The sequence below is a fragment of the Anomaloglossus baeobatrachus genome, chromosome 11 (genome assembly GCF_048569485.1).
Source record: "Anomaloglossus baeobatrachus isolate aAnoBae1 chromosome 11, aAnoBae1.hap1, whole genome shotgun sequence".
Classification (NCBI taxonomy): Eukaryota; Metazoa; Chordata; class Amphibia; order Anura; family Aromobatidae; genus Anomaloglossus; species Anomaloglossus baeobatrachus.
Genome location: NC_134363.1, coordinates 10555905 through 10581974, shown reverse-complemented (window position 1 = coordinate 10581974; position 26070 = coordinate 10555905). Strand labels below are relative to the sequence as shown.

The 26070-nt window shown below is 47.2% G+C and overlaps 1 protein-coding gene across 1 annotated transcript; it reads right to left on the bottom strand.

The window, feature by feature from the left end:
- Positions 1-7952: 7952 nt before the first annotated feature.
- LOC142256345 (IgGFc-binding protein-like) lies at positions 7953-19909 on the bottom strand. Its single transcript, XM_075327977.1, has 12 exons — positions 19853-19909; positions 16022-17252; positions 15598-15938; positions 14941-15511; positions 14050-14648; positions 13391-13958; positions 12516-13111; positions 11106-11685; positions 10830-11029; positions 10513-10654; positions 9690-10018; positions 7953-8110 (listed from the first exon to the last, which is right to left on the bottom strand). Exons 2-12 carry the CDS (start codon positions 16731-16733, stop codon positions 8039-8041), a joined length of 4710 nt encoding a protein of 1569 aa, XP_075184092.1. The 5' UTR covers positions 16734-17252; positions 19853-19909; the 3' UTR covers positions 7953-8038.
- Between the last annotated feature and the right edge of the window lie 6161 nt (positions 19910-26070).

The following is a 26070-nucleotide window of genomic DNA, read 5'->3' as shown; positions in this document are numbered from 1 at the left end:
TGTTAGTGTGCGCATAGTTCTAATATTCATATATTTGTGCAAGTGAAAAGAAGCAACTTTGTAATAGAAGCAAATTTCTCTAGGCTTTCTCCTATTGGACCTATTTTCCCCCTCAATTCATAGATTTTACCCATTCAATGATGACAGATTTTCCAAATACTGAGATGACCGTTGGTGCTCATAAGGTTCTATGTAAAGAGGGAGGAGATGGAGGATCTAACATGTGATGCAGGATCTGTAAAAAGAGCACATGGGGAGAAAAAAAAAAAAAAAAAAAAAAACAAAAAAGTAAAAAAGTATGCGACTAGCTTCTACAGAGCCCCATACATTTACTGTGTAAAGTCAGCAGAACCCATTGATATTGCTCAGGAGTTTAGGGTGTACAGATGGATCCATTTTTTTGGGGATTCCTAATATCTCATCCCTTATATAGAGGCCACTGCTGGGGTCGGGCATCTGCTCTTTGAAAGCTTACCTGAGGTTTTGTAGATTAATGGTCCAGAAGGGGCCATTACAGGCAATAAAGCCTGATGTCAGATCAAATGCAAGTTATTGCTCTGTATTACCACTGGAGACCAGCAGGTGGCGGTAGGAGTCAGCAAAGGGCTGTATTGGAGGAATACTGAGCAATATCCTCTATAGTTTAGTCACTATGGTGATGAGAGATTTGGCAGTTGAGAGTTGGCAGTTGAAACAGTCCCAGCTAGATGTGAGGAGCAGGGTGCAAAGGAACTAGGAGTGAGCATCTTGCCAGTCAGTTGAGGCTACAACAGAAGAAATAGAAGGACGTTCCTGCCTTATGCAGGGAATCTAAATGTAGAACCTAAACAGGTCTGGACACTGGCGAGTGGCACTGTGTCCTGCCAGCTGTACTGGGTATTAAAGTGACCCGGGGTAGAACCCTGAAGCTACAGGCAGAGATTTGCCACAGAGTTTGTCCAGTTGTCATCCAGCCAGAACCTTCATGGAAATCCAATGTTGAGGCTAAATGCTGAAGATGTGAATTGTTGCTCCATTAGCCCAGGAGGCTCCAACTCTGCTGAGAGTAGAAGGAGCAGCGATCACTGGACAAAGGGACATCTTTATTGTTACTGTTCTCATCTCTACACCTTTGGATCAATGTTTTTGAACAATTTGCTTATAACAAATGTACCATATAGTAATTTTGGCCAACATTTTAGTAACGTCCCCCCATCCTTGTAGTAATGTTCCCATCCCGATTCCCTCTAACATGCCCCATCCTGTAGTAATGTACCCCCCCTTTTGATCCCATCCTGTAGTAATGTGCCCCATCCGTGCCCCCATCTTTTAGTAATGTGCCCCCCCATACTTGTCCCCATCTTGTAGTAATGTTCCCATCCCGATTCCCTCTAACATGCCCCATCCTGTAGTAATGTACCCCCCCTTTTGATCCCATCCTGTAGTAATGTGCCCCATCCGTGCCCCCATCTTTTAGTAATGTGCCCCCCCCATACTTGTCCCCATCTTGTAGTAATGTTCCCATCCCGATTCCCTCTAACATGCCCCATCCTGTAGTAATGTACCCCCCCTTTGACCCCATCCTGTAGTGATGTGCCCAACCTTGACCCCATTTACTAAACGTGCTCATGCAAGTCCTCTTGCAGTAATGTCCCAATTTCTTTATTTATCTTCATGTAGCAATATCCCATCTTAGTCCCCTATTGTGCTATTGCACACACACTGTCTCAATAAACGCCCCCCTCCGTCCTCCACTCCCATACTTTGTGCCCGCAGGCACGGAGCTGCATTGACAAATCATTGGCCACTGGGTGCTCCTTCTAAAACTCAGATTAACGTTTTGCTGCTGCCGTGCTAAGTCAAGTGGCATCCACTGACCAATCAGGGATAAGCAGATGACATATGCATCAGCTGCTTGCCTCTGATTGGCCAGTGGCTGTCATGATAAGGCTATCTGCCCACTGGACCATGTACCCACGGATTTATCTGGATTTTCTAGATAAGTCCACAAGTACAGAAACTCCATGTTATCCTATGGGACACGGTGAGTGCTGTGTCCATGCTGCGGATTTCCTGCAGCCGCACGTAACTGCATGTCAATTATTCCTGCAGATGTCCCGCCTTTCCACTATGGAGATAGAGGCCTGGACATCCGCAGGCAAGTCTCATGCATGTCCGCAGGTTTTCCGCAGATATTTTTGCTGGAAGCCCGCAGCAATGGATAGCTGTAGATTCCGGGGCAGCTGCTGCGGGAAACCTGCCGTTATATCCGCAGGTTCAACGTCCCGTAGGCACATCGCCTAATAGCGCAAAGAACTTTGTGCAGCGTTAAGACATTCATAATAAATCAGTGATTGCTGCGGCCCCTGCACTGACAGTGATAGTCAAGGGGGCACTTTCCTGTGGGCCGCAAGAAGCAGCCTCACGCGGCCCATATGTTTGAGACCTTCAAGTTAACGAGGAACCCGTTAGAGCTGTTCATAAGGTCGGTTCCGTTTTCTTCCATCCCATCCAACGCCAAACTCTCGCCATGTACCCTGGGAATGGGTCTGGAGCACCAGGAACTGGGTAGGAGCATAGACTCCCTACACTACCCAACATTGCAGAACAGTCACACCACCGCTCGGTCCAATAGTGGCTCCTGCTCTACTACCTGGGTGCAACCATCTAACGTGCATGACGGTTTGATGTTCTGGAACTGCGAGAATGGTACACAGAAAGACCATGGATGGTCATGAATGCCAGGGATGGCCATTACCAAGAATGAAGCCTGGATAACAAGATGGGTCAAAGTGGTCTACACTACATAAAGCTGCGTACAGCTACAGTTTTGGCCCCACCAGTGTCATAATTTCTACCAGCTCTGAACTTGTTAAACAAGGAAGCCATAGTCCGTGAGTTGAATATCAGAAAACTTTATTGACCTTTGTAAACATTTCAAAGTAGTGACAATTTATTGGGTCAGACTTTCCATGAAGCCACCATACATGTGGATCCTATAGCCTTATTCATGGCTTTGGCTGCAGTTCCTGTGTCACATTCTTCATTTATTTTCCTAATTTTAGTCCGGCAGTTTTTATCCCATGTAAGGGCTATGTGCAGCATCCTTCATTAAATTTTTCTGGAACTTTCTGGACTTTTCTTGGTTCATGCATTACTGGAAAAAGAAATGAGCAACATTTTTACTATGAGCTTTTACCAACATTTTTGATGAGTTAAGGCCCAACATTGACACATTGCTTAGTCTTCGGCACATATCCTAGCTCTCTTGGCCCTAGTGATTATCCCATTATGTGGTTGAGGCCTTCTCCATGCACATCACAACCAATGGTGGCTCAGATGTCAGTCTAGTCACAGGGCTTGGGTCACTAAGGGTGTCTAGGTCCACTAATTGCTCCACCACATTTTGCCGAGTGGACATGTCCATTTTGCATGGCTTTTGTCGACAACCTCTTCTAGATCTTCTAAACCTCCCAAGGTAGATTATGAAATCCCACCCCATGTTAAAAGCAACCCTCAAACTGATCTAAGTTTTGTTTTGGCCAATAGGTCCTCCCGAAATAAGCAAAAACCACCACTCACCAACTGGTGAAGTCCAAGGCTTTCCAAGATGCGATGAGCTGAACAACATTAGTGACTGACTTGCCATCTGGAGACTTTAGGTCATCGGTAAGGTCTCCGTTAAAGTTTCCACAAGCTCCGCATATGGCCTCGGACAATTTTTCAGAGACTCTCAGGACAACGCTACCAGCGCTGGTCAACTCCACCTTAAAATCGGCACCAATTTGGATAGAAACCGAGCCCTCTACGACACTGGCCGATAGAATACCAGACACCACAGGGAAGCTATTCACGCGCCCATTGACCTATACAAGAGAAATAAGGTGTTAGAAGTTACTCAGGTACAGTGTATACTGTAGTGCCAGTACCTTCTTAGATTACTCACCCATACATCCTTATCTTTCGATATAGTCACCAGGGAGCTACCAACGAAGATATGAAGTCTGGACAATATTGTTGTAGACTTTCCACAATTCTCAAAGTTAGCAATTACGCGGAACCATCCAGAAGCCCCACCATCACACAGAGATGCCAGCTCAATGGGGCCATTTCCACTAGGACCTCCTGTTTGACCATCATAAGTCACCAACTTCTGAGGAGTCATGGAGCATTCACCTTCCACCTTGTAGCAACCACGGACTCCGTTCACAATGCCGCAGCGTTCCTTGTCACTACATTTTACTGTGGTACAGGTCACCCCTCCAGCCTGGCATTTACATGAGCTGGCACAGTCCGCTGTGATAAAGGAATCACCATCCTAAAAAGGGATTACAAAAACCAAGTCAACTTTTGGAAAGACAGCAGTTGTTGAGCCTACGCTGATTGTTGGATCAAATCCCAGATCTACGAGTTGGATTTATTAGATCCACGGATCTGACTAGTCCTAGAGTATTCTATGAGTTAGGGTCCTGGGTTAAAAGCCACCAAGGACCTTGAATACCTTGGGTGGAGACCCTCACAAGAGATTGTGAGAGACCCAATGGTGGTCTTGATGCCTCGCATCTGTGGTAGAGCAATACTCACACTGAAGTATTTTCCATTGAACACACATCCACATTTGTCAGCCGTGACACATTTATCTCCATCCAGAACATATCCGACGTTACATTCACAGCCTTCGAAGCACCGGCCCGTACATCTCATTGGTGCCGCGAGTCCAGAGCAGGTTTGTGCACAGGTACTGGTGCAGAGTTCATAATGACTGTTTGCAGGGCAAGACATGGCTAGGAAACAATAAGTTTAGATTAGAACATGGCCGGCCACCAGATACCCTTCAAAATACTTGAAAGCCCCAATGTGTTGGACTTACGACAGAATGCTGGGGTTCTCCAAGGACTAATGGTGACCCCAACAGTTTGACAAGCAGCTGTATAAGCCTGAAGGCTCTTGCAAAGAATGTCATCTTTTCCATTAATTGCACAGGAGTCGAAGACGCAGTTGTCGAAATACTCAGTTGGGCTGATCTTGGATTGACATTCCTTGAATGGGCCAGATGGGTTTGTGATCATACCACAAGAGGCAGTGGCCTTGAATGGCTGGAGCTTGGCATCCTCACACACCGGGCACTCTCCGGCATTACAGCCATCACTGCACTTGGCGCCGGCGATGCTAACCTTCCAGGAGAGACCAAACTCGTTCACGTTCTTGGTGACCTGTTTGTTGGGAAGCTGGAATTCATCAGTTTTGTCACCATTGAAGTTGCCACAGAGACCACCCGTTTTGCCACGATAGTTGCTTGGAATACTAAGGACTACATGGTACACGGTGTCGTAAAGAATCTTCATCCCAAAGTCTGTCTGCAAGACCACGTTGTTTCCTTCTTGATTCACGAAGATATTGTCATCATCAATCACCAGAGGAAGCTTGAGGCGTTCTCCATTAACCTAAGACAAAAACCATAATTCAGATTAATCTCAAGAAGATGAAGGCTGCAGCCGATCTTTCTGAAGCTTGTACCAACCTTGACTGTAGATCTAGTGTTTCTTTCAATGGCTATTGTGTAACCATAGACAGACACCACCACGAGCCTTGTCACTGCAACTTTACCATTTCCATAGCTTTCATTCTCCACAGTGACCGAGAAGCTCACCAAACGAGGATCATCTGCAACGAGTTTTGCAAGAGTGTACGTGCAAGTACCTTGGAAGTCAAATTTAAGGCCATCGAAGGAAGTATAGTGGGGATCTCCAGAGGCAACACATCTGCCGCACTCTTTAGCTTGACATCCCCAAGCTCCATTGACCAGTTTGCATTCTTCCTCAGGTCCACAGGCTTCGGATGTACACTTGACAGTGCCATCAGCACCACACTGGCACCTCTCACTGCACTGGCCCTTGGGATAGAAGATTTCATTTTTCTGGTAATATTTATCTTGATACACACAACCGCAGTCGGCAATGGGAACGCATTTGTGGCCGCTCATGATGTATCCGTTGTCACAGTAGCAGGCTTCCTTGCATGGGGAGTCACAACCGGCTGGTGAGGACAACCCACGACAAGTGACTGAACAGGAGTCTCCACACAATTCATAGTGGGTGTTTGATGGGCAGGATAGACCTAGATAGAAAGGGAATGAGAAGCCAAGGTCACCACCAGACAAGTCTAAGACAAACCTTTAAATATGAGATGAGAACTTACTGCAGAAGGATGAGGACCTCCATTCCTTTAGTGGAACATTAGCTGCTTGGCAAGCTGCCACGTAGAGACCGATGGCATTACAGAAAGATGATGGATGTCCCTTGTATTGGCAGGCATCGAAAATACAATCGTTGAGGAACGGAGTTGGGTCCACAACTGAGTAACATTGGCTGAATGGCCCATTGGGCTTGTTGATCAGCCCGCAGAATTTCTCAGTCTTGTACTGTTGTTTCTGGGCATCAGAACATGAAGGACAGCTCCCGGTACATTCTGGAGAACAACCTGCAACTTCTCCAACTTTCCAGCTGTTACCAAACTGGACAACATTGGTGGTGGCTTTTCCATCCTTCATGTTGAAGTCATCATTGGGGTTCTTGTTGAAGTTGCCACACAAGCCACCAACTGAGTTTTCAAAGGTGCTGGGTATGGTGACTTCCACGTAACTGTTCCAGTCAAACTTGATGGTGGTTTCAAAGTCAGTTTTTATTATTCCTTGGGAACCACTGATATAGGCGATGACCTTGTTTGTTTGGTAGTAGAATGGAAGTGAAGTAACCTCATCATTGACCTGAAAAACCCAAGGTAAATCTTAGACAAGACTCAGGAGTCTGCAGGATCGACCCTACATTTAAGATGGGCACATTGAATACATACCAAAATGCGGCGAGGGTAGTCCATGCTAAGAGTCACCACGATACCGTAGACCTCCAGGGTCACCACTTTGGTGTATGATACAGCTGTGTTACCACCACGGTTGTTATTCTGGACTTTGACATTGAATTGCGGGATTGATGGGCTGGTGGAGGTCACGCCAACAAGTTGGTAGATGCAGGTACCCATGAAGTCAAACCTTTTGCCGTCAAATGTTTTGTAGTGTGGATCTCCAGAGCCGGTACATGTGGAGAAACTGAAGGGCTGACAGCCTCTCACACCATTGTTGTTGATCAGGCACCTTTCACTGGCTTTGCAGCTGCTCTCCTTGCAGACCACCATGCCAACGCTTGGATCACACCGGCAGAGCATGCGGCAGCTGTCATCTGCCCAGTATTCTTCGTTGGGTTGGTAGTAGATGCCGTTGTAAGTGCAACCACAGCCTGATGTGGGAACACATTTGTCACCGCTAAGGACGAAACCATCGTTACATTGGCAGGTCTCCACACAGTCATCGGTGCAGCGTGATGGAGCGGTGCGGTCCGTGCAAGTGGCCGGGCAGGCATTGCCGCAGAACTCATAGTGGCTGTTTGCAGGACACGGTAAAACTGTAGAGAAAGAGCACATGAGAGGGTGTTGGGGGGGGGGGGGGGTTCAAGATGGAATGTTCTGGTTATATACAAGGTATACGACAATCCTCACTTACCGCATCCCGATGGTGTCCTCCAGTCGTATATTTTAACTCCCGCTTTCCTACACGTGCTGGTGTAGGCATTGAGCGCTTGGCACAGGAACTGGTTAGCGCCACCGTTAATGCAGACGTCATACAAGCAGTTATCAAAGAACGTGTCAGGGCTAACTTTGGGGTGACACTCCCTGAAGGGTCCGTCACCAACTTTACTAATAAGACCACACTTCTTGTCTCCTCCATATTGGGTCTTCTTGGCATCGTCACAGGTTGGACAGTTGAGTCCGGGGCAGGAGTCAAAGCAGAAAAGATCTCGGTCATTGACTTTAAAGCTCTTGGCCCAGTCTATAATGGAGGTGACCGCTCTATTGTCTGCAGTTATCAGCTCATCCTTCTTATTTTGGTTGAAGTTTCCACAGAGACCTTGTGTAAGGCCGTAGTAGCTGCTGGTCAGAGTCACCACCACGTGCCAGTTGTATTCATAGGTCACCTGGAGGCCAAAATCTGTACGAACTACTGCATTCAGCCACTGATACTGGCCGAGATCTTCCCATTCAGCAACGCAACTGGCAGGTTGGTGATTACATCATTGACCTGTGAAAGACAAGCGGAGACTCATTTTGTATTCATAATTCTGTAAGCCTCAGAGCTGAAATCTTTGTATTTCTTGTATGGCATCTGGGAGATTTTTTTATACCAGCCGCAGCATAGCGAGTGCAGCTCTAGAGCACAATACAAACAGTAACTCTCTACTACTACTATCTACTACACTCGCAAGCTTCAAACGGAACCTAAAGACTCATCTGTTCAGAAATGCCTATAACCTTCAATGACCTCACTGCTTCACCACCGTGCGGAGCTGCCGCCCCACCACCGTGCGGAGCTGCCGCCCCACCACCGTGCGGAGCTGCCGCCCCCACCACCGTGCGGAGCTGCCGCCCCACCACCGTGCGGAGCTGCCGCCCCACCACCGTGCGGAGCTGCCGCCCACACCACCGTGCGGAGCCGCCGCCCCACCACCGTGCGGAGCCGCCGCCCCACCACCGTGCGGAGCTGCCGCCCCACCTACACCCCACCTACTGTCTCCTCCCCAAAATCCTTTAGGATGTAAGCCCGCAAGGGCAGGGCCCTCTTCCCCCTGTGCTAGTCTGTCTATTGTAACGTGTACATGTATTCTGTATGTAACCCCCTCATGTACAGCACCATGGAATCAATGGTGCTCTATAAATAAACAATAATTATAATAATAATAATAACTCAGGATCATAAATGTAATACATACCTGTACACAGTGACTGCACCAGCAGAATAGTGAGTGCAGCTCTGGAGTATGATACAGGAGGTAACGTAGGATCAGTAATGCAAGTACCCAGATACTCCAGAGCTGCACTCACCATTCTAGTTGAGTCATTGTGTACACACTTTACTTATCCTGAGTTCTCATGTATTATACTCCAGAGCTGCACTCATTCTGCTAGTGTAGTCTGTGTACATACAGAGTAACACAGGATCAGTAATGTTATGTACACAGTGACTGCACCAGCAGAATAGTGAGTGAAGCTCTGGCATATAAAACAAGATGTAATCCAAGCAAGTACCCAGATACTTCAGAGCTGCACTCCCTATTCTAGTATAGTCATTGTGTACATACAGAAGGTAAAGCAAGAGAATTAAAGTATTATGCTCCAGAGCTATACTCACTATTCTGCTGGTGGAGTCACTGCACATAGGATCAGTACAGAAGAATGTATGTGCACAGTGACTCCACTAGCAGAATAGTGAGTGCAGCTCTGGAGTATAATAAAGGAAATAACTCAAGATATTAAAGTATGTACACAATGCCTCCACTAGAAGAATAGCCCGAGTGCAGCTCTGAAGTATCTGGGTACTCACTTGCATTACATCCTGTTTTATATGCCAGAGCTGCACTCACTATTCTGCTGGTGTAGTCACTGTGTACATACATTACTGATCCTGTATGTACACAATGACTACACCAGCAGATTAGGGAGTGCAGCTCTGGAGTATCTGGGTACTTGCATTACACTCCAGAGCTGCACTCACTATTCTGCTGGGGGTGGGGCGTTAAATATCAGATGTAACAAAGGCTGAGTAATGCATCATTAAAGTTTCTACATGTACCTTCCCCAAATTAAAAAGATATTCCACTCACCCGAACTTTACCAAATTCTCCCTTCACGATGGTGATCTTGTATCCATACATGTAGATGGCCACAGACCTGACGTAGGACACGGCCTGGGTTCCTCGATTGTCATTTTTCTCTTCAATTTTAAATGGAACCAGCCCATCGTCCCCACCATCGTATTTAGACAAGATGTAGGTGCAAGTTCCCTGGAAGTCGTAGCTGTATTCATCGAAGGTGCGATAATGGGGGTCTCCCCATCCCCAGCAGGTGCCATTGAAATTGGGGACACAGATGGGATTTCCATCTTGGATCTTGCAAGTTTCCATAACCCTACAGTTGACTGACTTGCATGGATCTGAATTAAGAAAAAAAAAAAAAGACAAGGCTCAAGACAAGGCTCAAGACAAGGCTCAAGACAAGGCTCAAGACAAGGCTCAAGACAAGGCTCAAGACAAGGCTCAAGACAAGGCTCAAGACAAGGCTCAAGACAAGGCTCAAGACAAGGCTCAAGACAAGGCTCAAGACAAGGCTCAAGACAAGGCTCAAGACAAGGCTCAAGACAAGGCTCAAGACAAGGCTCAAGACAAGGCTCAAGACAAGGCTCAAGACAAGGCTCAAGACAAGGCTCAAGACAAGGCTCAAGACAAGGCTCAAGACAAGGCTCAAGACAAGGCTCAAGACAAGGCTCAAGACAAGGCTCAAGACAAGGCTCAAGACAAGGCTCAAGACAAGGCTCAAGACAAGGCTCAAGACAAGGCTCAAGACAAGGCTCAAGACAAGGCTCAAGACAAGGCTCAAGACTAAATTGGGGGGGGGGGGGAATGGAGTTACCTCTTAATTTAACATTACCTTTATTGACACAAGCCACAACACCATCTTTGATTTGGCACTTTTCATCAGTCGTACAGCCAGTGTTTTCACAGATGAGGCCACCCATTGGGCTACAGGTACAGGCTTGGGTACAGTCACTGGATAGGACTTTTTCACTGGGCTGTTGGAGATAGGTTAATTTTAGATTGAGGATGGCCATGGGGTGCGCCAAGAGTTGGAAAGTTTTCCCCTTGCATTATTAAAGATGAAACTTTATAGATTCAAAGAGCCACCAAATTACACACTTTAGATCATCCGTCAAGTTCGATAAATTGTGGTCAAGTAGAGTCACCCACCTGATAATACCTTCCATCTTCAAAGCAACCGCACTTATCTATGGACACACAGGTGTTCCCATCAAAGAAGAAGCCATCATCACATTCGCAGCCCTCGGAGCAGGTCTCAGGACACTTGGCCGGATCGGTAACACCGGCACATGTTATGGAGCAGACGTCGGCACACACTTTGTATTTGCTGTTAGCAGGACACGTCAAAGCTAAACAAAGAAAGTGACATTTAGCCAAAATTTTTACATAAACTTTACTATGATTGGTAGGACCAAGTAGACTTACGGCAGAACGCATCAGTCCTCCATGGTTGGATGGTGACCCCAGCTGCCTGACATGCGGCCACATAGCTGTGAATACTATTGCACAGAATATTCCCATCACCGACAGCGGCACACAGGTCGTAGATGCAGTTATTGAAGTAGGTTTCGGGATCGATCGTGGCATAACAAGCGCTGAGGGGGCCTCCAGACTTCTTCAGGAATCCACAGTAGTTGTCAGTTTTGAAGATCTCCCTTTTCTTGTCATCACATGAAGGACAGGCGTTTCCACTCCCACCACAACCATCGTCACAAGATACACCAGGAATGGGGACCTTCCAGGAGGCTCCAAATATGGTGGCATCTGAGGTCAGCTTCTTGTCAGGTAGAGAGAACTCATCTTTTTTATCACCGTTGTAGTTACCACATAGGCCGCCCAACTGCTCCTTGTAGTTTCCGGGAACTGTGACGATGACATTATAGACAAGATCATAATTGACCTTAACGCCAAAGTCTGTTTCGATCAGGGCTCTCATTCCATGCTGATAACTTCGGATCTTGCCACCTTCCAAGTTTAGTGGGAGGTTAAAGTATACACCATTGACCTGCATGGGAAAATAAACCTTAGACTTAACTACATGAAATAAGTCTAAAAAACCCTCAAGGAAGTTTCCCCTCTTACGCTTCAACTTTGTTACCTTTACTTTATTGACCTTAAGATATGTAGAAATTCCATCCAAAAGTGGTTTGGAGGAAATAAGTTGTGGGATGGAACCTGTCCATTCATTGTTAGGTTTGAGATTCAAAGATTAAAATTGGTGGCAAAGACCAGCTAAGTGTGAAGGGTCCATCACTTAATGGGTGTTTCTAGAGCTAAGGACACTAGTTAGAAGTTCTGGGTCTACAGGTGGGTCCAAGTTTAGTGATTAGTTTTGATTGTCGAAAACTGGTGTCAGGTCTGGGACGTTGGATAGATTTTTCTGTGCAGGGTAAAGAATTGGTTGTCAAGACCAAATTGTGGTGCCTTATGGGTGTTAACATGTAGACAGGTCCTTGCCCAAAGTGTAGTTTGTTATGCTTTAAGTTGGAAAAACCAAAACACTCAACTTGAGACCTCTCTAGCCCAACATGGTACAAGTTATGACCATCTTGGGTTAGAGAGATATTTCAAGTTATGCCCTAAAGTGCGTCTGGCAGGGTCCTGACCCTGCCCCATCCCGGGCTGAGCACATTTGTATAGGAAGGTGAGGAGAACAGTTGGCTAATAGCCTGGTCCTCAGATGTTTCGGAGAAGCCCTCAGTGATGTGAACCATAACATTTTATTGGAAATTAAGTACATTTTAGTTATGGAATGTTTAGAATCTGAAATACTTAGACTACAATTTTGCACTGAAGGAAGGACCCCAGTCTCAGGTCATTGAGAAGATCACTTACCATGATTTTACCTCGAACTTCATATTGGAGAACAAGGATGTAGCTGTAGACTTCAAAAGATACCAGCTTGGTGACTGCTACCTTTCCGTTACCCCACTTCTCATTTTTAACGCTGACGGCAAAGGGTACCAAGTTGTCCTTCTTGGTGATTGTCTTTGTGAGGGTGTAGGTGCAGGTGCCCTGGAAATCAAAGGCCAAACCATCGAATGACATGTAGTGAGGATCGCCTGCAGCAGAGCACTGGGCAGAGCCAATTGGTTGGCACTTCTGGACTCCATCTACAACTTTGCATTGTTCATTGGCCCCGCAGCTGAATGCTTTACATTCAACTGCACCGCTGGCTGAGCATACGCACTGCTGGCTACATAAGCCGCTCGGGAAAAAGATGTCACCAGCCTTGTAATATTTGTTGTTGTAGCTGCAGCCACATTGGGCTATGGGAACACAATCACCACCACTCAGGATGAAGCCGTCATCACATGCGCATCCCTCAGTGCACCCAGCGTTGCAGCCCAATGGAGGTGCGAGGGACAGGCACGTAGGAGCACATCCAGAAGCACAGACCTCATAGTGGCTGTTCTTTGGACAGACAGGACCTGTGGTTAAAGACATGAAAAAGTACATAAACATGCGATACACCCAAATTGCCCATACGTGAAGATGTTTGAGCCCCCCAGATTGGCCATCTTGTGCATAGGGAGTGTTTTGACATCAGATGTGTCATTTGGACATGTTAATGGAGAAAGGGGCCACTGTTGGACCACTTTATGAAGTTAATCATGTTTTTTGCATAGGTAAGAGATACAATTTTTGGCCTGGATGTGTATGTCCATGTAGACCACCAGATGTGCTTTAATATTAGAAGGTCAACTTACTGCAGAATTTGGGTGTTCTCCATTGGTATATGGTGACTCCAGCCTCTTGGCACAAGGTGGCATAGCTGGATATTATCTTGCAGAGGATATCTTGTCTTCCCGCGTAGAAGCACGCATCATACACACAGCTCTTGAAGTGGCTATCTGGATCAATCTTGGCATGACACTCACGGAAAGGTCCACTCTTATCTTTAATTATGTCGCATCCTTCTTTGTTGTTGGTTTGCCGAAGTTCCATCTCTGCCAGTTTGGAACAATCGCCCTTGTCTTCCTCATAACACCCGGGTATATGTTGCACTTTCCAACTGTTTCCAAAGATGACCGGTTTGGCAGCCACCTGGTTGTTTTTCATGGTGAAGTCATTATTTTTGTTATTATCAAAATTGCCACAGAGACCGCAGACAGCTCCAGCGTAGCTACTTGGAAGGGTGACAGCAATTCGACTGTCCCAGTCGTAGGTAACGCGAAGACCAAAGCTGGTCTGGACTACAGCAGAATTCCCTTGTTTGTAGATCGAGAGTTTGCCATTATCAATGACAAATGGAAGGTTTGTCAAGATGCCATCAAGCTAGAAAGAAAAATATCAGATCATTACCGCATTAGGAAAGACTTATCGATTGGCCTAAAACATGGAAAGTTGGGCATTTGTATAAACTCACCACAATCCTGTTCTTGTACTTTCTATCGATGACAATGTCAAAATTACAAAGCTTGACTTGGACAGCTGAGACATAGGACACAACTTTGCTGCCTCGATTGTCATTTTGTACGTTGACCTGGAAGTCCACCAGATCATTTATCTTCTGGCAGAGAGCGGCAAACTGGTAAACACACGTGCCCTGGAAGTCGTATCTCACACCGTCAAAGGTGATGTAATGTGGGTCTCCCGAAGCAGAGCAGGTGCTATAAGACAAGGGGTAGCAGTTCTGGATTCCATTTATGACTGAACATTGCTCGGAGGACTTGCACTTTGTGGCTTTGCATTCAACCTTTCGGGTGGAAGGGTTGCAGACACACTGCTGCTGACACTTATCATCCCCCCAGAACTTCTCGTCAGGGGCATACAGTCTTCCTTGGTAGATGCATCCACAGCTGGCCTTGGTTATGCATTTTCCTTCATCAAGGACGTAGCCGGTCTTACACTGACATGACTCGACGCATGATTCAGAGCATGTAGATGGGGTGGCATCATCATTGCAGGTGGATGGGCATGCTTGGGCACACAACTTGTACTCGCTGTTCTCTGGACACTGCATTGCTGTGGAGATAAACACATTGTACACCAGTGAGAACATTCATGGAAGAAAAATAGTAGCCAAGTTCTATGTTGGCAATTCAAGACCATCAACCACTCGTCATGGCTAATGGACAAGTATGGTGCCATTTCCAGAGTCCCACATGGGCAAGTGACTTGGCCCATAAAGAGAGGGCCACCTCACTTGACCAAGCATTTTCCCCAGAGTTGCTTTTATTACAAAACTACCCCAGAACAGACCCATATTTTAAGAATTAGAGATATAGTATTTGAAAAACCTCAAATATCAACTTACGACATGCAGCAAGTTGGCGCCATTCTGAAATGGAGACCTTGTTTCTTTGACAGGCATCAGCATAGGTTTTCAAGCTCTGGCACAGAATTTGCTTGGAGCCTCCATTCATGCACAGATCGTATACGCAGTCGTCCAGGAATTGCTTGGGATCTATGACCGAGTAGCACTGACGGAATGGACCATCCACCTTGGAGAGCAAGCCACAGTTTGAGTCACTCGAGTAGGTCTTTTGAGTGTCAAGAGGGCATGTTTTGCATTCCCCGTTGCAGTTGTGCCAACAAAACCTGTCGCCATCTTCAACCTTCCAACTCTTGCCAAAGTCAACTAGATTAGTAGCTTGGGTACCGGTTGGCGTCACCAGGTCATCTGAAGGGACTCCATTGTAGTTTCCACATAATCCACACATACTACCGTAGAAGCTACTAGAGACGTAGACTTTCAGGATTGAGTTCCAGTCATAGTAAACCCTTAAAGTAAAGTCAGTGTCAATGATGACAGAGCTGCCAGACTGATACAATCGGACTTGACCATCATTCAGACTAATGGGGAGACGTTGCCGTTGGTTGTTTACCTGTAGAACATGCAAAGTGAGTATTACACATTGTGGTCATAAGAGGTTCTTCTAGATCTAGTTGCATCTATGGTCAGAAGACTTACCCTGACAAATCCATTCTCATATCTCACCAGGGATATGGAATAGGAATAGACTTGTACGGTGACGTAGCTGATGTAGGACACACGAGTGTTTCCTCGATTTTCATTCTTGGCTTCTATGTTGAAGACTGGGAGGGTGCTGTCACTGCCACAGGTCTTGGCTATGGTGTATGTGCAGGTTCCTTGGAAGTCAAAGTAGCGTCCATCAAAGGTGCGATAGTGGGGGTCTCCAGCTCCATGGCAGTAGGCTTCAGATTCTGGCACACATACAGGCTTCCCGTTGGACATCTGGCATTTCTCCTTGGTTCTGCATTTCACAGAGCTACATGTTGGGCCCGAGTCAACTGAAGAACAGGAACACATCGGTTAACTTTAGGAAGTCGCAACACTTAGATACCACCCCCATTAAAATAACTGGGAAACTCACCATTGATGCACACGGCTGGAGATCCATAGCTGTTCAGCTTCACAAATCCATAGGACAACAGCATAAAGGGTGAAGATGGGTTCTCCATAAGTTGGAAGCTGAAGCCTTTTCCTAATGCTCGAGTTGTCCAAGAGTAATCTGTCCCTGGGATTGCACTCCATGTCAGATCTGTAACTGGATTTTTGTTGTAACTGACTCTTGAGACATCTGCCGTCTTTGCCACCAGGCTGCCATAGTTGTCAAATTCTTGCTGACCATAGATATAGTAAGAGGAACAGTAGCTGCTGATTGGAGGAATGGTCATGAGAAGGGGGTCAAATTGTGTCAAAGTCCGGTCTTGCCAACCAGTACAGTAGTATAGTACTTGGATTCCAGCACTGGCTGTGAGATAAATGGCAGTTTTGATGGGAACTTCCAGCTGGACTACTTGACCCGCCTTTAGGTTCTGGCTTGACTTTTTGGATTCAACTTGATAGTCGATTTTTGTGTCCTCAGCAGCCGTGACAAACACAATATCAGATTTAAGCTGCAAGGATATTGGAGGAATGATAAAACTTTTTCCCCAGCTGGTGACTGGCCTGAGCTGCTCATAGACATGGTTGCACTTTGTGTTCTTCCACGTACACGTGTGGCCACTCATTACTGCCACAGGTTTCTGAGACATCACACGGGGTACCAGACAAGTTATCAGCACTGAGCATCTGGAGAGCATCGAATTTATCTAGGTTGACGGTGAGTTTGCTACCAGCTGGGTAGGTCTTCTCTTGGTAGGTAACTGCTCCGGTCAAGAACAGGTCAACACTGGTGGCTTCTGAATAACTGAATACAGAGAACTCTTTATACCCATCAGTAGGTCCATCCAAAGGAGTCACCACATAGTAGTCTCTACCAAGGTCTTCAATCGGCAACACAATGCTGGTATCAGCACTTTGAGACTTGTAATTCAGAGACATAACAGAGATGGGCTTATCAGCTTTGATGCCCATCACATTGCAGGACTTAGTAGTCCCTTGCAACTCTGCACCTGCAGGAATTTGGACCGTAAGCGTTGAGCGCTCGTTCACCGTCAAGTCTTGATTGAAGCTAGACTGGCTCATCCAAATGTTAACCTTGGTTGAAGGGTTGTAACCGGTAATGAAGAGCTTGAAATCAGGACTGCTGTAAGATGGCAGATAGTTTTGCATGAAGACCGTAACAAATTCCTTGCCCATCGGGCCGGCTGAACAGGTTCCTATATAAAAAAAAAAAAAAAAAAAAATTTGGGTAAAGGGAAGTATTTACCGTGGAACGTGGGTCCAAGACCCCTTGTGGTGTTTGTCTAGGTCAAAAGTCTAAAACTCGTGTAAATGCGACTCCAAAGTAGAAAATGTGATAAAGTATCAAGTCACTCCACCCCAAGTATGCCCAGATCCCATGGCTCTGACGAAAGGTCAATAGCACAAATATGGTTTTCATCATGCCAAGTCCTCCTTTGTGAGAACCTAGCTAGAAAGTCAAGTGATCCCAGTATTGCCATTTGGGGATGGCTTGGTCCAAATATAGGAACCATATATGAAGAGTTTTTGGACAATCTCATCCATTGACTCAATACCCCAACATTTAGAAATTTCGACAAAACTAGGCTATAAACATAAGTGACCATTTAGTGGTGGTGGCTCCTTCAAGGTGGACATTTCCTGAAGAACCTCACTACTAAGTTAGCTTCTTCCTATTGTGTCCACTAGAGTCTACCCCAGGACTGCGGGCTCTCGAGGCGCGGTTGTCTACTTTTGAGGTTAAGTGTACAGTAAACACAACTCAGCTCGGACTTAAGTCAAATCCCTTTGGTTTAGTGGAGCTCAGTGAGGGACAGCCCTGAGTCTACAGAGTAATGTGTCCATATATACAGAGGAATGAAGAGCGCGCAGATTAAACAAACAAGAATTTGTGGTAAAGCTGCAGAGCAAGTTCAGGTATTACTTTTAGAAAGAAATTTCAATCACTTGAGCAAGGATTGAAAGGGCTGAGAGGATCTCAGAGCGCAAGACCAGAGGAGTCACTGGTGGGAAACAACGATGGGTTTCATCACACATCAACCCGGCAATGCAGAGACTTCATGCATGGTCAATAGCTCATGTCCTCTAAGTTTTGGCCATAGTGAATGTTCATAAGGGTTGTCTGGAGGACCTTCTGTCTTTTGTGACCTCACTGAGGAGGTGCAGGAGCTTCATGCAACTTCTGTTGACCATAAGCCAAGTCCACCAAAATCCCAGCTGTTCTCTAACCAAGGCCATAATGTCTAGGGGTGGGGGCGCACCATAGGTGACCGGAACTGACACCAGTGTATGAGGTGGAGGAGTCATGGAAAGTGTTCATAGGAGGAAAGATCTACAAGTGGTTCCAGTGTATAGATGTCTCCAGATGGCACTGCTGTGTGGGCAATAATTGCCTGTACAATGTTAGCCATATTCTTGCTTCTACAGTAGTACCATCCAAGTTCCATTATAGCAGCCCACATTGTATAAGCAATTGTGTATATGGTATTGTTGTATATAGTGATGACTTCTGTCATGTGGGTAGAAGTGTGGATGCCATTGGATAAGCCTATGGATGGTACTGTTGTATAGTGATTACTGTTGGTTGTGTTATTGGATAAGGCTATAGATTGTACTGTTGTGTGGATGACATTGCATCAAGTTATAGATGGCACTGTTGTGGGTAGAATTGTTGATGCCATTGGAGAAGGCTGTAAATGGCACTGTTGTATGGTGATGACTGCTGGTCGTGTTATTGGATAAGGCTATAGATTGTACTGTTGTATAGTGATCATTGCTGGTTGTGCCATTGGGTCAGGCTGTAGATGGTTAGTTGTGTAGATTCCATTGAATAAGGCTATGGATGGTACTGTTGTGTATGCCACTGGATCAAGCTGTAGAGGATACTGTGATATACTGTTGACTGCTGGTTGTGCCATTGGGTCAGGCCGTAGATTGTACTGTTGTGTGGCTGACATTGCGTCAGGCTGTATATGGTACTGTTGTGTGGAGGACATTACCATTTACAGCCTGACGCAATGTCCTCCACACAACAGTACCATATACAGCCTGACGCACTGTTGCGTGGAGGACATTGGGTCAGGCTATAGATGGTACTGTTGCGTGGAGGACATTGGGTCAGGCTATAGATGGTACTGTTGCGTGGAGGACATTGCGTCAGGCTATAGATGGTACTGTTGCGTGGAGGACATTGCGTCAGGCTATAGATGGTACTGTTGCGTGGAGGACATTGCGTCAGGCCATAGATGGTACTGTTGCGTGGAGGACATTGCGTCAGGCCATAGATGGTACTGTTGCGTGGAGGACATTGGGTCAGGCCATAGATGGGGCTGCTGTAAGGCTTGGCTATTGCTGGTTATAGGCTGATGAGTGATACTGTTGCATAGACATTAGTGTTACATTGTGTGTACAGTGATGAGGGCCGGCATCTGTAGACAGATAATGGGGGTTTTCTTGCATGGGGCAGGTATGAGGTTTGTGGACACGAGGCGGCGCAGGCTAATATTTGACCAACTCACATTGAGAAGTCATTAGTCCAATGGTGTAACGACTGGCACTGTTCTGTTTCCCCACCGCAGTGCCCTGATACTGGAGGCACAATGGTGGGATATAAATGGCTCCATTATATAGAGAGTGACGGCACTAGGGAGCCGTTCAGTGGTCCCGAGGATCGGCTCCCATCTTGGGGTGTACTTAGACAATGGGCATGTCTCTTCCATGGGGCGGGTGCAGTATCTGGACAGGAGGATCGGGGCACACACTGGACGGCAGATAGCGAGGAGTCCGTTGTACTCACCATACAGGAGGGCCAGGATGGCCCAGAGCCCCAGGACGGTCACCGTACCCATGGCTGTGGAGACAAGGAGCAGGTCAATATCTGCAGAAATCACACTTTATCTCATAATTTGTTACAAAAATAGTGCATGATTGTGCGGAGCCCCCGATAGACCTCAACCGCCATCAGCCTCCCCACAATGATGTGTGGATCATAAACAGCAGTAAAGCAAAAGAGGAAGATGATGGGGGGGGGGTGATGTGGAGTGTGACTGAAGAACGGGGGGGGGGGGGGGGGATGTGGAGTGTGACTGAAGAACGGGGGGGGGGATGTGGAGTGTGACTGAAGAACATGGGGGGGGGGGGATGTGGAGTGTGACTGAAGAATATGGGGGGGGGGGGGGGAGGATGTGGAGTGTGACTGAAGAACATGGGGGGATGGATGTGGAGTGTGACTGAAGAACATGGGGGGGGAGGAGGATGTGGAGTGTGACTGAAGAACATGCGGGGGGGATGTGGAGTGTGACTGAAGAACATGCGGGGGGATGTGGAGTGTGACTGAAGAACATGCGGGGGGATGTGGAGTGTGACTGAAGAACATGCGGGGGGGATGTGGAGTGTGACTGAAGAACATGCGGGGGGATGTGGAGTGTGACTGAAGAACATGCGGGGGGATGTGGAGTGTGACTGAAGAACATGGGGGGGGGATGTGGAGTGTGACTGAAGAACATGGGGGGGGGATGTGGAGTGTGACTGAAGAACATGGGGGGGGATGTGGAGTGTGACTGAAGAACATGGGGGGGATGTGGAGTGTGACTGAAGAACATGGGGGGATGTGGAGTGTGACTGAAGAACATGGGGGGGGGAGGGGATGTGGAGTGTGACTGAAGAACATGGGGGGGAGGGGATGTGGAGTGTGACTGAAGAACATGGGGGGGAGGGGATGTGGAGTGTGACTGAAGAACATGGGGGGGGGGGGATGTGGAGTGTGACTGAAGAACATGGGGGGGGGGGAGGAGGATGTGGAGTGTGACTGAAGAACATGGGGGGGGAGGGGATGTGGAGTGTGACTGAAGAACATGGGGGGGGGGAGGAGGATGTGGAGTGTGACTGAAGAACATGGGGGGGGGGGGAGGAGGATGTGGAGTGTGACTGAAGAACATGGGGGGGGGGGGGGGATGTGGAGTGTGACTGAAGAACATGGGGTGCTGCAAATGGATTGCTCTTTTGTTACCATTGACCATGTAGGGGCTCAAACCCTGCATGAGTCAGCAGCAGTTGATATGTACCAGGAACCCCAGAAATGCATGCTGCTGTGCGGACCCCCAATCATAGATACAAAGAAAAAAAATTGCATAGTCACCCATATACAGTTATAATGCAGTAGAGCTGGGTTTGCCAAGTCTCTACCATAGCTCTAATCCCAATCTCCTGCATCCTCAGTGACCATTTCCCATGCAGATTAATAGGGTCGGGGGCCTCTGTATCAGGAGAATATATTTTCCTACTGAAAAGCTGCAGGACTCTTGGGATCAGCTTTGCAGGGTATATAGCACCCGCTAATCAGTGTATAGACGCCAGCAGGTGCTAGATAAGGGGGGTCCGGATAAGACCCCCAGTAACTGCCGGCTGCACCTTTACCCAGGTTTAGTCATGTGAATCAATCTTCAGTCTGATGGGTTTATGATGGGGACAGATATCGATTGGGCAGAAATCTCAAAGCTTCACTCATCCATAAAACTTTCTATGGCAAACAATAGGTTAATGATTGAGAGGAGTCAACGTGTCACATTCATCTCACGGCACTAAGGTCTGAAAGGATGGAGCGTCAGACAGCGCCCCTAGTGGGGGCAGAGAGGCACCGCCTGTAGGGGCGGATTACAGACAGCGCCCCTAGTGGGGGCAGAGAGGCACCGCCTGTAGGGGCGGATTACAGACAGCGCCCCTAGTGGGGGCAGAGAGGCACCGCCTGTAGGGGCGGATTACAGACAGCGCCCCTAGTGGGGGCAGAGAGGCACCGCCTGTAGGGGCGGATTACAGACAGCGCCCCTAGTGGGGGCAGAGAGGCACCGCCTGTAGGGGCGGATTACAGACAGCGCCCCTAGTGGGGGCAGAGAGGCACCGCCTGTAGGGGCGGATTACAGACAGCGCCCCTAGTGGGGGCAGAGAGGCACCGCCTGTAGGGGCGGATTACAGACAGCGCCCCTAGTGGGGGCAGAGAGGCACCGCCTGTAGGGGCGGATTACAGACAGCGCCCCTAGTGGGGGCAGAGAGGCACCGCCTGTAGGGGCGGATTACAGACAGCGCCCCTAGTGGGGGGCAGAGAGGCACCGCCTGTAGGGGCGGATTACAGACAGCGCCCCTAGTGGGGGCAGAGAGGCACCGCCTGTAGGGGCGGATTACAGACAGCGCCCCTAGTGGGGGCAGAGAGGCACCGCCTGTAGGGGCGGATTACAGACAGCGCCCCTAGTGGGGGCAGAGAGGCACCGCCTGTAGGGGCGGATTACAGACAGCGCCCCTAGTGGGGGCAGAGAGGCACCGCCTGTAGGGGCGGATTACAGACAGCGCCCCTAGTGGGGGCAGAGAGGCACCGCCTGTAGGGGCGGATTACAGACAGCGCCCCTAGTGGGGGCAGAGAGGCACCGCCTGTAGGGGCGGATTACAGACAGCGCCCCTAGTGGGGGCAGAGAGGCACTGCCTGTAGGGGCGGATTACAGACAGCGCCCCTAGTGGGGGCAGAGAGGCACCGCCTGTAGGGGCAGATTACAGACAGCGCCCCTAGTGGGGGCAGAGAGGCACCGCCTGTAGGGGCGGATTACAGACAGCGCCCCTAGTGGGGGCAGAGAGGCACCGCCTGTAGGGGCGGATTACAGACAGCGCCCCTAGTGGGGGCAGAGAGGCACTGCCTGTAGGGGCAGATTATAGACAGCGCCCCTAGTACATACCTCCCAACATTTAAAGATAAGAGGGACAAAGTATGCGGCGCGCGTAGCAGCAATTTTAGGCCACGCCCCTAACCACACCCATTTTGCAATCTGTCACGCCCACATCCAATCCTTTTTAGCACTGCTGATCACATTGTATAAGGCTGCGTGCCCACGATCAGCATTTGCAGCATTTTGGATGTAGCGTGTTTTTGCTGTGTCCGCATTGTACAGTACAAGCACAGTGGAGGGATTTCTAGAAACCCCGTGCCCACTGTGCTTGTTTTTTCTGCAGCAAACACTGACCTGCGGAGGAGACGTGCAGCCCCGCAGGTCAGGACCCGCTGCCTCCAGGACACAGCGAGTCCTGATCGCGGGCACAGGCATAGGCACATATGCAGTACATATTTGAAGACAAATTCCCTAAAATACATATAAACAGACAAATCTATACACAGTCATCTGCACTGACACAGATATATACATCATACATACACACATTGGAGATAATAACATGGGGAAGCCGGCAGCAGCCGCACTCACCTACCCCGCTTGTCTCTATCCAGCTCCTCCTCGGCATGTGATCACTTGGCAACACTTTAACAGACCTAGCCACGCACAGTGCACACTGACACCGCTGTGTATGTATCACAAGGGAGGGCAGACAGCGCCCCTAGTGGGGGCAGAGAGGCACGGCCTGTAGGGGCATGTGTTGTCTTGATATTTCTTCCTTTGAACATCACCACTTTACCTGATGTGTTGAATTCTTATTATAATTCCTGAATCCGGTGCCTCCATATGTAGAAATTTAGCCAAGAAGGAGTCATCCTCACTACATCAAAATTAAGACCCACAACCCATATGTCCAAACTAGAATGTCATAGGGAAGAGATGGCCATATAAAGCTGCAATGAAGATAATCTGCCACCTAATCTGAGAGCGGCACGACAGCGTCACTGATTCCAGCGATGTGTCGCTTACTGAGCTGCTTAGTGTAGCTTTGATAAAAATCACTGGTTAGTCAGCAGGAGATTATCATTACAGGACTACTTTGCATCTTGCAGTTAGTCCAGCATATTCGTCAGCTCTGTATAACTGCTGGATCTGCAGCAGAGGAGACAGCGCAGTAAGTGACACATTGCTGGAATCAGGGTCTCTATTATGCTGCTCAGATGAGGGAGCAGAAACGGTGAGAGATTCTCTCATACATAACCTGTAGAGGCAATGATAGATTTCGGTCAGATTTTACATGTTAAGCTAGGAAGGTTGAATTCAATTTAAAAAGGAAAGTTCATACAAAACTGCACATGTTCTGTAGCCACTAGAGCGGATTCTGCAGAGATCTGTTAGCAATAGCTCTGCAAAGAATTTTTTTTTTGTCCTTTGTTAAATAACAGATTTCTGCAGGATCCTTTTTTTCTGGGAGTCTATTGAGGCTGGATCCATTAACCAATTGCTATTGAAACTCAGTTTCTTATTTGAAAAAGGATCCATTTTTTTTCTTTTTAACAGACAGTTCTGTGTTTGCAGAACTTTTCCCCCAAGGCACATCCCAGCAGGATCTCTTCTAACAGATACTGGACATGTGATTGATCCAAGTCCTGGTCATGTGTCCAGTAATCAGTCATTAGATGGATCCAGTAGAAATCCATTTTGCAAAGCTGTTTTACACAAATATTCATACATACAGGATCTGATTTTGCATTGGTCTATTGAACATTGACTTAACTGATTGCTATAAATCTTCTAAAGAAAAAAAAAAAAAATAAATACATATATATATATATATTAATATATATATTTTTAGCTCAGGTTGTTGCATTTGCAATCAGTTTCTATAGTTTTGTTAAAAAAAAAAAAAAAAAAAAAAAAAAAAAGCTAATGTTACTGGACATGCGAGTGCAGCCTAATAAGACCTCAACAGTTTGTATAAACAGTAACCAATAAAGACTGAGAAGAAACAGCAGAAAAGTGACACATGGAAGATTGTAAACAAAACAATGCAACAAAAGTAACAATGAAAATGGAGTTTAGTTTTATAGCAACATGCACTCAATATAATTCTTCCTAATATGTAGTTTACAAAGTATCTCATTAGTGATTAAACAAAAAGAAATGGTCTTGAATTTACAGTATTAAGAAATCTTACTATGACCCATCAATATAAAAAAAAAAAAAAAAAATTTTTTCACACCATTGCCCAATTACTCTAAGCATATTCTCCATCCAAAAACAAGTTTAGTGATGACAGCACAATCCACTGAAGACATTAAATGTATCAGTTTAGCAAATTTAAATATATAACATTTGTGTCTCCAAACATTACAGATGTAACAATACACTACAAAACTCTGCAACACCCCACACTCCAACGTGGCCCCCCCCCCCTGCAGACCCCCCACACACCAACATCACCCCCCCTGGAAACCCCCACACACACCAATGTCGCCCCCCTGCAGGCCAATTTTTTTGCCCCCTGCAGACTCCCCACACCAGCTTTCCCCACAACCCCTTGCATACCTGCAGGCTGCCCTGGATATACCTCTCACCTAGCACCAGTGGCTTATATACTCTCCTGTGAGGTGAGAGGCCAATGGGTGAAGGCTGCAGAGCTGCAGAACAGGTGTATCCAGCACATCATTACTGAGAATGGTACACAAGGGAGGTGCAGGATTACAGGAATCAAACATGCAACATATCAAAACAGCAAAGAATAACACACGCTGCAGAATGTGACAGCGGAGGACGCCTGGTCCCGATGATCTGTGGATTCCTTGGGTTATAGGGTATAGTGCTGATCTATCACTGGGATTAGGGAGGGGCGGGGGGCGATTTATCCCTAATTACCCCCCTCCCCTAAAAATAAATAATAATGAATTGTTTGATTTTCTGAGATTTTCGAAGTTGCTGTGTTACTACATCATTTCCATGATACGTTTACAAGGATAAAGGTCGCTCTATAAAACGGTGTCGTTTTCCCTATAAAACGGTGCCGCTCTCCCTATAAAACGCTGCCGCTCGCCCACAGACTAAGCCGAACCCGCAAGCCGTGATGTCAGCAAGCGAGATTTGTGACAGATCTGATCGTATGTGCCCAAAACAACCAAGAATGATTTGTGACAGATCTGATTGTATGTGCCAAAAACAACCAAGAATGATCTGTGACAGATCTGATTGTATGTGCCCAAAACAACCCAGCGAGATTTGTGACAGATCTGATTGTATGTGCACCAAGCAATAAGAGTTTTTGGAGGAGCTGTTGGGAACAATCGGCTCCAATGCCTCAAAAAAAATCACTTTAAAAACTCCTGGAAAA